Source organism: Talpa europaea, assembly GCF_964194135.1.
Source record: "Talpa europaea genome assembly, chromosome: 1".
In the NCBI taxonomy this organism is placed as follows: Eukaryota; Metazoa; Chordata; class Mammalia; order Eulipotyphla; family Talpidae; genus Talpa; species Talpa europaea.
Window position 1 is genome coordinate 137,301,927 of NC_140073.1, and position 14,122 is coordinate 137,316,048.

The window sequence follows — 14,122 nt, forward strand, 5'->3', positions numbered from 1 at the left end:
AAGAGAGGGCGCGGGGGCGGCGAGGCGGACAGCTCCTCCGAGCGCCCCCCTCCTCGCTCCGCCGCTCCTCCAGCCCTCCCCTCCTCCCGCAGCCATGTTCCACCAGCCAGGAGGGGAGGGGGAAGGGAAGTGGGAAGGGGAATCGAGGCGGAGAGAGCCGGCTTTGCCTTGGGGAAGGAGGTGATGAGAGTTGGGGAGAGCAGCGGGAGGAGGAAGAAGAAGAGGAGGAGGTGGCTAGCAAGGAGCCGGCGCTGGGTCCTGCAGTAGGACTCCCAGGAACCACCATCATGGTGAAGAGGAAGAGCTCCGAGGGCCAGGAGCAGGACAGCGGCCGCGGCATCCCCCTGCCCATCCAGACCTTCCTTTGGCGGCAAACCAGGTGAGGGGCGCAGAGGACGCGCCACGGGCTGCCCTGGGCTGGGGGCGCTCCTGGGGCCGCCGGGGGTCACCACCGCCGCCACTGCCCCTGCTGCTGAGGCCGCGCCACAGCCTGCAGCTCCCTCTCTGGGGCTGGAAAGAAAACCCTCTGCACCGGCTTAAAAACACGCATTTAAAAAATATTTGAGTGAAGTTTGACGACAAGCAGATTGGCAGTTGTCGAAAAGATATATGCATTATTTAGGGGTGGGAGGGCAGAGAGCCTAGGAGAGGGGGCGGGGAACTAAGGGGAAAAATTATGACTGGTTGTGCTCCAGCGTCCAATTCTCCCTCCATCTCCTGCTGTAATTTCAGCTTAGTGACCTGTTGTTTTTCCAGCTTCGGTTTGGCAAATATCTGCTATGCCCACTTGTTAACCATTTTTGCTCAGATTCAGCCAGTAAAATCTTGGTTAAAGCCACTGGGGAGAAATATTTTTATAAGGATTTTTTTTTCCATGAAAGGGCCTGAAACCTATTCCAATAAACAGAAAACAAGGTTTAATTTATTGTTATCACCATCATCATAATCATCATTGATGTGATTTTAGTGTTTTATCAGCTAATGAATTCTGGAAATCATATCCATAAGCTATGTTCATTTTTCAGTTTTTAATATGACTGAACACATAAGTATTGCACCACTTCTGGCCATTGGCGATTTCGAATCTGGTTAAATAAAAGTCTTCAGAATAAGAGTGGATGCAGGAAACATTTTTTATATATGTAATTACACATGTAAAAGCAAATGTCATCAGCTGTTGAACACCTGCTAATTAACAAGCTATAGGGGGCATGAAATTTGAGTTTTATAGCACCATGTCTTATTCATTGAAAAATGTCATAAGAATGGTCTAATAATAATTTCACTTATGATTATAACACATATCTCTTTTAATTTTTTAGTGCATTTTTGAGGCCTAAACTGGGAAAACAATATGAAGCCTCTTGTGTGGTATGTGATACTCGCCATTTAATGATTATTTCCATACTGTGTGTAGTAATTTGAAACCAAAGAAAGACATTAAATTATACTGACTATATGTACTAAATCATTTGGGAAATACAATTGAGCAACTACTGTGTGCCACGCATAATTCTGGATGATGGAACAAGTCAATAATTTATACATACAAATACACACACACATACACACACAGATATACCAGAAGTTGGGAGGGGTATTAGAGCAGTAAAAGAAAAGATATTGAAATAACAGTGACCCAGCTACCTGGTAGAGGGCCTTACAAGGCAAGTATAGTCAAATATTTAATCAACAAAATCAAGACTGTCATATAGTGGAAGTTCAAAAGATGGATGCCTATGAAATCCTCAAAGTAATATACATTCTGAAGTTTCTGTCTTGCATTTTTTTGTGCAAGCCTGAAAATGGTTGATATAAAATAATTATGAAAATAATGCTATTAATATTTATGTAAAATAGAGTGTATTTGTCTTAAAATTCTAATGGAATGCTATAGCTCTACAAATTCTAGTTGAAAACAAAGTGCATGAAATTATTAAGCAAAATTGAAATTGACTTTTCAGACTCCGTTAAAATCTGGAACTTACATAAAGGTCTTCACATTGCATATGTTAAAATGTAAAAGTGGAAGCCTACTCATTTTTCCATTGCCATAAATATCTGCAAGTGAATATTTAGATGACCTACTACTAAGGAGTTTTGAGAGGTGTTACTATGTGGACTATATAGACTATGATGAAATCAACCCGATAGTTGAACATACACACACAAACACACACACACATTCTCTCTCTCTCTCTCTCTCTTTTTCTTCTCAATCCATATGGGAATTTGTTTTGATATATCTTCTATTCTTTAAAGTTTCTGAGAGATATTTTAAAAATAATTCTTTTTGAGGACTTTTTGATAGAATTTGTTGTGTTTATCTTATTAGAGCAATTTAATACTTGAAATCTATGACCCTTCTGTAACAGTGAGTAAGTTATGTTAGCTAAAATTATGACTTTTCTCTGTTCTTAGCAAAGATATGGCTGACATTTTCAATGTCATCACATAATATCAAAAAAACCAAGTACATTCATAAATAGAAAAATAGAAAGAAGATAGGTAGGTAGGTAGGTAGATAGATAGAAATTGAAATATAGAAAATAATTTCCAGGGTTAAAATTGATTTTAAAAAAAGTCATTATTAATACTGAAGAAGAAAAATTCAATTGATTATCCAGAACTCCCTAAAATTATAAAATTTATACCTCATCCTCTAACGTGTATTTATCAAGATTGTAAATTCTTTACAGTCTTTTATGTCTAACATGCTCACCCTCTACCTACTGAATACTTAGCTACCTGAGTGCTAAAGAATTTCAGTGTATTTGGATCTGCCTACATTTAGTTTCTTTAAAAACCAAAAAATGAAAGTCTGCATCTCTGATTATATTACTTACCAAAATCTTAGCATGCTTTTCATGATGGAGGTGAATTTCATGTTTTCCTTTTTAGAGTTAGAAAGTAAATAGGTATATTTGGAGACTCTATATTAAGCCAAATCTTTTTCTCAGATATCCTAAAAATTCCAGTAATACAGCTTGGACACTTGAGCACTTGGATGCAAGTCTTCATGCCAGATTACCCTTACATGGTATTCTTGACTATTTGAGCATCAAGATGCAATCAGATCCTGATCATACAAGTCAAACGTTTATTAAATATTTGGTAGCTATGCTTTTGCCAGAGAGATTGAAAGAGACAGAGACAGAGAGAGAACTGACTAGGTTAAATTTGTCCTGGGATGCTTTACTCTCTGAAATTATCTTTGGTCAAGATTTAATAAATCAGCAAAGCAAAAATGGCTTATTCTCTTTTTTCTCTCCCTTCTTATCCTTTTTTTTTTTTAAATTTAAGAGCTATATTAAGTATCTTTACAATTGTAGGCACTGGGTAAGGAATATCCTATATGAGATCATTGCTGTAGACATGGAATGAATTGGGGATGCCAAAGTATTTTTTGTTTTTAGTATTTGTTGAATATTGACAGAAATTCTATCGCTTATGACACTTTCACAAAAGATATTTCACTTTGTTCTGCAATTGTGATAGTCCCTCTGGGTGTCTCATTAGAATTTTATAAAACTTTCCATCCAAAAGTTTCATAAATTAAATGTTATACTTTTTTGTGAAGAAGCTTATTTTTATTTTGGTTGAAATAAAAATCATTTAATAATTCAAGCTATACACTTTTGCTCAAAAATCTGAAAATGGGCACAAAAATTAGAAATTATCACTGTCAACATTTGCAATGAACTGCACTATGCATATACTCTAAAGAATCTGGGTCAGTGATTTGTATCTTTTAATACTTGGTGTACATTTCTTCACCTCTCAGAATCTCTAATTCCTTAATTTGCATACTTTTTTTGTATCTACAGTCTTTTGAAAGAGTGTTGGTAGAAAACAAACTGCATGGCCTCTCTCCAGCCCTCTCTGAAGCCATCCAGAGCATTTCCAGATGGGAGCTGGTGCAAGCTGCTTTGCCTCATGTCCTCCACTGCACTGCAACCCTGCTTTCAAACAGGAACAAGCTAGGTTGGTGCTCCTGCACCATCACTTCTTTATGGCAGACCATTGCCCTGTATGCTATGCTTTCATAATAACAACATGTATTGGGTAATTACTATTTTCCCAGGCCCTGTGCACACATTATCTCATTGAACTCTCATAAAACCCCCTTCACGTTGGTTCCACTCTTATCCCCATTCACCATTGAGAGAATTAGCTCTCTTATTTAAAGAGTTTTCATTTTCCAAGTAATACGTGACTATATTCTCTTTGTAAACATTAAAATATGATAGGGAAGTAAAGTTAAAGACAATCACTCATCCAACTCTGAGGAATTCTCTTCAGAGTAGTCTCCTGTGACCTCCCAACTCCTAAAGCTAGTACTTAGACTGTGTGTATGTGCATGCAAATTTTATTTTTTAGATTATTTTACAGATTGCTTTTCTCACAAGGAGAAATGTACTAGCCCTCTACCCTATGCTGTGTGCATGCTTTTCCACATCTAGTTATTGCCCCTTATTTGGGTCGCTGATTAAGTGTTACCGTTTAGAGAGGGGCTTTTGCTGTTCACTGCATAGTCTATACTTCTAGCTACTTGGAAGCGTATGTTGATATCTGACTAAAGAGATGTAGTTTCCCCAGGATATATGTAGTTTCCCCCACTATGGCAGTGTGGCCTTCTGCAGAAACTATAGCCAGTTAGAAAGCTCCCAGACAAAGATGAGCCCTTAGAACAATAAGAGTATAGTTGTAAGAGATATAGAGAAATGCTAGTATCTCTCAGAAAATGCAACCATAGAGCACAGGCAAGTGTTGACATCCACTGTTCTAATCACAGAGTTTGCCTCAAGCTAGCTGTCTGATTTTCCCATGCAGGCCACCAGGATAAACTGGGTGTTGCTGAGACAAAACTCCTTCACACACTGCACTGGATGCTCCTGGAGGCCCCCCAGGACTGCAACAGTGAGCGGTTTGGAGGCACAGACCGAGGGTCCAGCTGGGGTGGCAGCAGCAGTGCTTTCATCCACCAGGTTGAAAACCAGGGTTCTCCAGGGCAGCCATGCCAGAGTAGCTCCAATGATGAAGAAGAGAACAACCGAAGGAAGATCTTCCAGAACTCAATGGCTACTGTGGAGCTCTTTGTGTTTCTGTTTGCTCCTTTGGTACACAGGATCAAGGTAAGCAAAACACTACTGTGAGGGCCAAGGTAGGATAGAGATGTGATGAGGGTTGGCCTCTGATTTCCCTTGTCTTTGTATGATCTTACAGCCACCTAAGACTTAGATACCTTTATTTCTATATTAAACTGATAGACATTATTCGTGCATACAAGAACTGGGGTACAGGCCAGAGGTGTGGGGTGGTGAGAGGATTCACCAGAGACAGAGTGGGAAGCAGAACAGGTGGAGCTATTGAAATCCACTGCTGAGGGGAGCAGCAGGCAAGACAGGAGAGGTCTTCTGCGCCATGTGAAGACCTGACCGGGGATTGAACTTGTGTTGCAGTTGGTGCAGATAGCTTCATAGTGCTGACACAATTCCTTGCGCCACCAGAGAGGCTGCTCAAAAACATAATCTTGACATATCATTTACCTATTTAAAAATCTTCAGTGAATTTCTTTTTGCTCTACATAATGCCCAACATATTTAACATGGCATATAAGGTCAAGCATGCTGTAGGACTTAAATTCCGGTATCCAATACTCCCAGTTGTAGCTTCAAGGAAGATGTGAACAAGTCAAAGTCTCCAAGTGAGCAAGATGCTTTCCCAATGTAAGAAAAGTACAGGGCCTCCCCGGTGGCGCAGCAGGTTGAGCACCATGCTGTGAAGCTGTCCACAGCCTCTGCAGCACCAGTTCGATTCCTGGCCGGCCAGGGAGATTCCCACATGACGCGGCAGACCTCTCCTGACTCGCCCGCTGATCCCCTCAGCAGTGTCTTAGGTCTGTCTGCCTGTTCTGTTCCCTGCTCTGTCTCTGTTGAATTCTCTCACCCTCCAGCATCTCTGGCCTGTACCCCAGCTCTTGTATAAATAATTAAATCTTTAAAAAAGAAAAAAAGTACAGTCCCTAGGTCTGGATTTCCAAGCCATGGCACTGTTGGTCTTTGGGGCCATGTGATTCTTTGTTGTAAGGCATTGTCCAGTGAATCGTAGGATGTTAGAAGCATACCTAGATGCCAGTAGTACCTCCTTCCTCTTAGTATTGACAACTACAAATGATTCTAGCTGTTGCCTTGTGTCCTCAGCAGCTGGTGAGGGGAGGAGAATCATCCCTGATTGAGAACCTTTGCCCTAGATCCTTAATGGGTCTGCTGATTATCTAGGCACTGTCCAGCCATCTCTCTCTTCTTAGCTGGACTGTATTCATGTGAACTGCTGTCCTACAGAGCAACTCTAATGGACTTTTTTCCTATTCTTTTTTGCCCTTCAAATCTCCAACCCCAGATAAAGACCAAAATTGAACTTTTCCATCCCTGACTCAAGAGGTACATGCTTTACCTGCCCAGAGATAATCACACTGGGGTTGGAAACCCCAACATTGTAGAAACACAACCTGGATGGTGGTGCAGGAAACCATACCACCATGCAGACACAGCCATTCAACTTTTCAACTTCTGCCAATGAATTCCAACTGCTTGGAGTCTCCCTAAGAGCATAACGTGTTTTTTTCCAGGTTTTTTCTCATATTGATCTTGCCTCCTACCCTTCTGCCTGGAAGACTCCTACTCATCCTTTACAACTCCATTCAGGATTCTTCCTCATTTTTTGCCTATTTCCATTGTTATTCCAGATATACCCTTATTGTTATTTTTTGTTTATTATTATTATTAATCTTTATTGATTTAAATTTTTTTAATTTATTTATTTTTATAGCTTATTATTATTATTATTATCATCACTATTTCTTTATGTATCGCTCCCATTAGATTCTGAATGGTTTGAGAACAGGAATTTTATCATTGTATCCTGGGTAGCTAAAATACTGTCTGTGCTTTGTAGGTATTTAATTAATAGTATTGAATGAATGAATTCACTAGTAAGCAAATACATCTTACATAAGTGACTCATCCTTTTGTGAGATAATGTATTGTTTAATGCATATTTTGCAATGTTTTTAATTTATAATTAACTCAAATATTTTATACGAAGTCAAAAATCTGAACATTCTGTCAAATACATTAATTTTAGACCAAATTTAATTTCATCAGTTAAAAATGATAAAAATTTATTTCAAGTAAGGAATCAGCTTGAAATGTGGTGTCAATATTTTCTTGATTTGATCATATTCATTTATCCTTTCAATACGTATTCATTGAATGCCAGCTATGTACTAGGCACTGCTCAGAGTGTTTAGAGAAACAGCAGGGGAAAAAACAAGATTCAAGCACTCAAGGAAATTTTTATAAAATCCATATGTGTGAAATAAACAACTCTAAAAAGGAATTTAAAATAATTGTTGTTTAAGTAAATTTCTAAGCTACAGGTAAACGATTTAGAATTGCTTCATGCCATCATGGAAATTGTTTTCAACACAAGCAGGAAGGGCATCTAAAATGTGGGGATGTTGGTTTTACCAAGTTTTTCCACCTTCTTGTTTTTCTCAGAACCTTGTTAGACCCCACAGCTATTTGAATGATAAAGAGTGTCGCTCCAGATACCAGGTTTCTGGTCATGTGTGCATACAGGGCATTGGGTGACGCCCTTTTTTTCATTGCTTTGGGACCTGTGTTGGGAATTTTATTCATTCATGAAAGTCAATAGACATTTAGTATACAGAATAAAATTTTAAGACTGTAAATCAAATCTTGTCACCCCTGAAGGGGACTTCGGAAGTGGGCTTTTCATCCCAGGGTTTATGTGTTCAGTCAACTCTAGAGGAATTATAAGGAGATCTTAATTTGACTTCAAGAACATAGGCTAGATACAGATATGACAAAGAAAACTATATCAAAATAAACTGAAGATCTGTCAGTGAGCACTCACATGCATAGAACAGATGTTAAATGTCAGGGTTTCAGTATGTGAGAGTTTGTTTTCTGTTGCTATCTATGTTCATTGGATTTTCTTTGCTGCTCAGATTACTTATGAGAAACTTAGAAATTATCAAAACCAGAGAGATGTGGTGTCCTGCATTTCTGAAAACAAATTTGATGAACTTTGCTTGCTGTTAATTCTCTGCTTGCTGAATTTAATACCACCTGTAATACGTTGTGAACTTCTCCACATTCATTTCAAGGACATTGAGGTTACTTTCCCTTTAACTCCATACTTAGTATCTTTAGTTGAATGTCTAACAGATATCTTAAACTTAAAATAGAAAAAATTAGGTTTGTGATATCCCCAAATGTGATCCTCCTACATCTTGCCAATCTACATCAGTGGCAAAGTCAAACTCATTGATACCTATTTTTCTCAAACTCCACTTACAGTCAATTAGTGAATGCTGTAAACTGTATCTTCAAAATGTATCCAGAATCTACCACTATTCATTTTTGCCTCCACTAGCACCTAATCTAATCATCTTTCACCTAGATGACAGTAGCAACTTCCAATATTCTCTTTCCACTCTCAATAGCCTGAGTGAGTTTGTCAAAATTAAAGCCCATCATGCCACTGTTTCTCAAAACCCTCCAGTGGCTTCCTATCTTACTCAACAATTGCTGCAGTCCTTACTGTGGCCTATTAGACCATATCTTACTTGGAACTCAATAATTTCTCCAACTTCATATTTTTTTATTCTTCCACTACTCATGTGACTCCAGGCACACAATCTCCTGGTTGTCTCTTGACATATAATTCATACTTAGAATTTCTGCCCTTGCTCATCTTTTTTTCATAGGATGCTTTTTCTGGAAATATCTACATAGCAGATTTTTACTTCATTAATATTCTTATGCCAAAGTCACCCTTACACTAAGGCCTTTTTGGCCACCTTGTCTAAAATATCAACACTTTACCTGACAGATCCCTTTACCTGCTTTATTTCTCATTTGCACTCAGAGAGCAGAAATTTTGCGTGCTTGCAGTACTTTTCTTTTTTTTTTCAAGATTTATTTTATTTATGCATACAAGAACTGAGGTATAGGTCAGAGGTATGAGTAGTGCGGGTAGGTGAGAGGATTCATCAGAGACAGAGCAGGGAGCGGAACAGATTGACTGAAATACACTGCTGAAGGGAGCAGCTGGCAAGACAGGAGAGGTCTGCTGTGCCATGTGGGTTAGCTCCATGATGCAGTGGCTGCTGGTAGCTTCATAGTGCTGAGACTTAACCCCTTTGGCCACTAGGGAGGTCCCGCTTGCTTCACTTAATCCAGAACCTAGAATAGCACCAGGCACATAGTAGTTGATCTATAAATATTTGTAGAATGAATTTGACCAAATGCTTTATGTGCATTCCTAATACTTGCACAGAGAATCCTAGAGATTTTCTGTTCATGGCCCCTGTTTGGTGCTAGGATCTTAAGTTATAGCTTATAGAGAGGCTGCTATGCACTAACATACAAATTCATTCAGGGATTTCATCAGCCTCTCCATTTGAAGTTCCCTTTGACACTGAGCTAACTTGATTCACCATTTTCCAAATACTTTTTCTTTTTTTCCAATTTCTTCCTAGCTCTTATCTTTCTAGGTCATTGTTTTTCAACCATGGCTATGCATGAGTCATGGGGGTGGGGGGATGGACTTTAGAGAACCTCACAATGAATGAATCCATTTGGGTAAGAGAAGTGAGACCTGGGCCTCCTATATTTAAAAAACTCCCCAGTGATAATAACGTGCAAGACATGGTAGCAAATCACTGTCCTAAGTGAATTCCTGAGCCTCAGCTCAGTTCATCAATCTACAGTCATATTCTCTGCTTGCATCTCTAACTTGTTTTGAGAAACTGAGTTGTTTAAAATGTAATCTCACTTATACAATATGTGATTGCATTTTAAACATCTCAGCCTCTCAAAATGATGTAATGATGAGGCAGAGAATGTGCTCCCTGGAAGAAACCTTCAAATATAGATAAATGGAGTGGCATATGGATTATAAAGTGAACACTTATAGTACACGAAATTCCAAATGCTTTTTTAAGTATTGTAATGATGTCTGGGCTATAGGAGAGGGAGGATGACTTATATATTCTTGCCCTCAAGGAACTAAAGATTGTTGAGAAGGCAACATTATTAAGTAATGCTCTAAGAAAAGTCAAAATATATGATCCTGATTCCATGAAATACAAGAACAGGAGATGGACTAGAGAAAGTCAAAATAGCCAGCATCTGAGGATATTGATTTAGAAGGGAGAAAGAAGGACAATTAAATAATTAAGAGGAATAATAATGATAACTAGAAGTGATCTGCCAAGACTTTTGAAATAAGCAGGCCTCGATCACTGCTAACACAAAACAATCATTTGTGTGTTTCAGGCTTTGCCCAAAGCTGCATTTTAATTAATAATTAATTTTGCCTAAAGCAAACCATCATGATTTGCATAGTAATTGTGATAATTACTTGGGACAATTGGTTTACCCTAGAAACACTCATTTAATGATGAAAGGTCTGGAAGATCAACCCATTTTGAAAATAATTTCATGAATGATGTTAATCCTTACATTGGCTGGTCTCTTCAAACAGTACTTAGAAGACAATAAGACAGAGATCTCTTCCCCCAGGAATCTGACCTCACATTCCGACTGGCCAGTGGGCTTGTGATATGGCAGCCCATGTGGGAGCACAGACAGCCTGAAGTCTCTGGCTTCACAGCCCTGGTGAAGCCCATCAGGAACATCATTACAGGTTTGTGACTGGACACTAGGGGATGGTCTTAGCAGGTTCCCTCACAGCAGGAGTGAAGGTAATGGGATGATTTGCCCCTAAGGAGAAAGAAAGCTTTGTCAAACTATAAATGGGAGGCACTGAGCAGGGGAGGAGAAGGGAGAGGGATCAAAACAGGGGCAGTAAAGAAGAGCTCAAGAGACTGGAGACAGTTCTCGAGTGACTTAATGATGGGGATTTTAGGGGGATTACAACCAAGAAGAAAAATCAAACATCATACAAAAATGAACAACAATGTAAGATAGATACATAGACAGATTTAATAAAAAATAATGAAAAGAAAGTTTTGTCAAGAGGAAGAACATTTCCCCATGGATTTTTCCCCAGGGTGTTAAAGCAGCAGGATTCTTTCACTTGAAGAGCAACTCCAAAACAGGGCACTTGCTGTTGTGGTCTGTGTCTTTATGTAAATCATTTAAACTTTCTGCACCTCAGTTTCCTCATATGTGAAATGGGAATTAAAACCTAATATTGTTAATTCAGGTATCCCCTTTCTTTCAAAAAACCTACATTAGAATCTGATTTCAACAGCCAAAATAAGTCAGAGGAGGTTTTCTGCTTTTATTCACAAAAAAGCAAAAAACAAAACTAGCTCAGTATTTCTTTTGCAGAAAGCACTGATAGAAGTAGCTTGCCCTGAGCAGCTTAATATTAATGTTAAGGCACAGATCCTAGAGCAAGATACCCTGAGCTGGAACTTTCATGGAAGGGTCAAGTTCAATTCCCTGTGCCTTAGTGTTTTCATCTGTTAAATGGGTCCAATAATATATGTTATTATGGAATTACTGTAAAGGTTAAATGTATTGATATATGTAAATAACTTAGAACAGGACATGGCAGATTTTTGATGTTAATGTTAACTATGTTAACTATTATTATTTTTAGTATTGTCTGTATTTTAGCACTTAATCTATTGAGTCAGACTGAACAGCTAGAGATCAACATTGATAACCTGGAAATAGCTATTTGATTTGTCTTACAATGTATGTCATTAACTGTCTTCTTTTAAGGTGATAACAACCTATTAAAATGGGGTTTTACTTGAAAATAAAGTGAACTTATGAAATAAAATTTATTTACAGCCTTATAAAATTTGTGATGGAATTTCTTCCATTTTTGCAGCCAAGAGAAGCTCTCCTCTCAATAGTCAAAGTCAGATCTGTGAATCACCAAATCAAGATACTATACACCAAGAGGTGAGTTTATTATAACCATGAGAAGAAAGGAGGCATCATTCTTTTTGGACATGTATACACATGAGTTTTAGAATGATACTGCCTGGCTTCAAAGCAGATACCTCCTCCCTGAATGTGACTCTTTGAATAGCCTCAGATTTTCCATCTGTCAAGTATGGAAAATAATTGTATACACTTCCCAGATATATAGGGCTGCTGAAACAAGGCTGTGTATGACTAGTGCTTTACCTTAATGGCTAGTGTAGAATAAGTAGCACTTAATGACTAACAGTGTAACAATACATGTAAATTATCATCATTTATCCTGTTGGGGAGAAACGATGTCCTGAATAAACTCTAAAAACACAGGTTTTTATGGACTCCACCCCACCCCAAACCAAAGAGATCACAAGACATCAAGAACTACAAATCCAGGAGCCTCCCTGGTGGTGCAAGGGGTTAAGTCTCAACATTATGATGCAATCCCCAGCTACTGAGGCCCAAATTTGATCCCTGCCAGGGCTCTAATCCAGTATGCCAGTAGACCTCTCCTGTCTGGCTCGGCTGCTCCCCTCAGCAGTGTGTTTCAGTCAGTCTGCCTGTTCTGCTCTCCACTCTGTCACCCAACCACCCCCACCTCACACCTGGGGCCTACATCCCAGCTCTTGTATGCATAAATGAATAGTCTTTAAAAAAAGAACTACAAATCCCATAACATCTTCACCACTGCAGGGAGGATTGCTAGAAAATGAGGGTGGAGTTAAGCAGCCAGGCTTAGTGTAAAGCCTGGGGATCGCTTGTTTTTTCTCTGTCTTTCAGCGTGCTATTGGGGTCCCAGCTCAGCAGAACTGGTAGGATGCGTTCACAAAATTATCTCTCCCTCTTTCTCCCTGAGATATTCCTTTCTTCATTTTACCCTTTTTGTAAACAAGCCCTTAGTAACCTTTTGTGTGGGCCTGCAGTTGAGTCTCATTATAAGTCCCTTTTAAGTGCATGGGTGAGAATCTGTTGCAGGGCAGGGAGAGGGGCACCCCAGAAACCCCAAACCTGCCTGCTCTAAATAGTTTCTGCCATCAGCCATATCAAGACAAAACATATAGACCTTTAATGAAAAGGAACTTTAATAAAATTAGGGAACAATACAGAAAAGGCAAAGAATATAATTTCCAAATCAAGCACCCAAAGTTACCCGTCCCCTCATGGGTAAAAGTCCACCCAAAAGGAATTTGCTCAAAGCAAGGCCCAAAAGCCTGCCACAAATCTAAAGCATCTTCCAGCGGGGACCCATGGAAAAGAAACAGAAACAGCCAGATAAGTCTGGAGGGAAAAGAGCAAAATCAAAATCAAGATAAAAGCTGCGGGCCTCCCCTGGTGGTGCAGCAGTTGAGCGCTGGGCTGCGAAGCTGCCCGAAGCCTCTGCAGCGCCGGTTCGAGCCCGGCCACCGGCGAGGGTCCCACATGGTGCAACAGACCTCTCCTGTTGTGCCCGCTGCTCCCCTCAGCAATGTATTTCCTCAGTCTGTCTGTTCTGTTCCCTGCTCTGGCTCTGGTGAATCCTCTCACCCTCTTGCACTTCTGACTGTACCCAGTGCTTGTACAAATAAATAAATCTTTAAAAAAAAAACCAAAAAACCAAGATAAAAGCTGCCATTGTTAACCTCCCCACGGTCTCTCCCGCATCTGTGTCACCCAGTCCAGGACCAAAAGGCAAGTGCAGCTTCTTCACATGTCTCTGCTCCATGTGCCTCCTCCAGGTCTCCTTCTTGCTCTCCATCCTGCTTCCTTCCTTCCTTCCTTCCCCAGTCTCCTTTCCAGCTTCTTCTCCCTGCACCTGGAACCTCCCCTTTCCTGGCACCACCCTGTAACAGACCCAGAGTTAGGCCACCCCATTTCGCATTGGGGTTGCCCTGTATCCATCCCTCATAAACTAAAGTATCAGCTTGTTCTCATTCAATTATTGAATCCCCTAATATTTGCTAAGTCACTTTAATGTAGGTAAGGATGGTGCTGCAGTGGGTAGGGGGGAGGCAAGAGAAAGAATGTCTAGGTTACAGTCCTGCCTCTTAAGGAATCTAAACTTTAATGATAATCAAGAAAAATCCATATAAAACAGAAGATAAATAATAAAATAATACCATTCATGCTCTGTTGGGTTTTGAAAAAGAAAG

At 39.6% G+C, this 14,122-nt stretch overlaps 1 protein-coding gene across 5 annotated transcripts in view; it reads left to right on the forward strand.

The window, feature by feature from the left end:
* Positions 1–287: 287 nt before the first annotated feature.
* UNC80 (unc-80 homolog, NALCN channel complex subunit) overlaps positions 288–14,122 on the forward strand; it is a gene marked incomplete at both ends in the record, with an annotated part of 189,003 nt that continues 175,168 nt past the window's right edge. For all 5 annotated transcript variants that reach the window (XM_084242072.1, XM_084242075.1, XM_084242073.1 and 2 more), the window contains 6 exons: positions 288–379; positions 1,323–1,371; positions 3,828–3,984; positions 4,834–5,135; positions 10,617–10,740; positions 11,902–11,975. In XM_084242072.1, coding sequence (XP_084098198.1) covers positions 288–379; positions 1,323–1,371; positions 3,828–3,984; positions 4,834–5,135; positions 10,617–10,740; positions 11,902–11,975 — 798 coding nt within the window. The remainder of the gene's footprint in view (positions 380–1,322; positions 1,372–3,827; positions 3,985–4,833; positions 5,136–10,616; positions 10,741–11,901; positions 11,976–14,122) is intronic.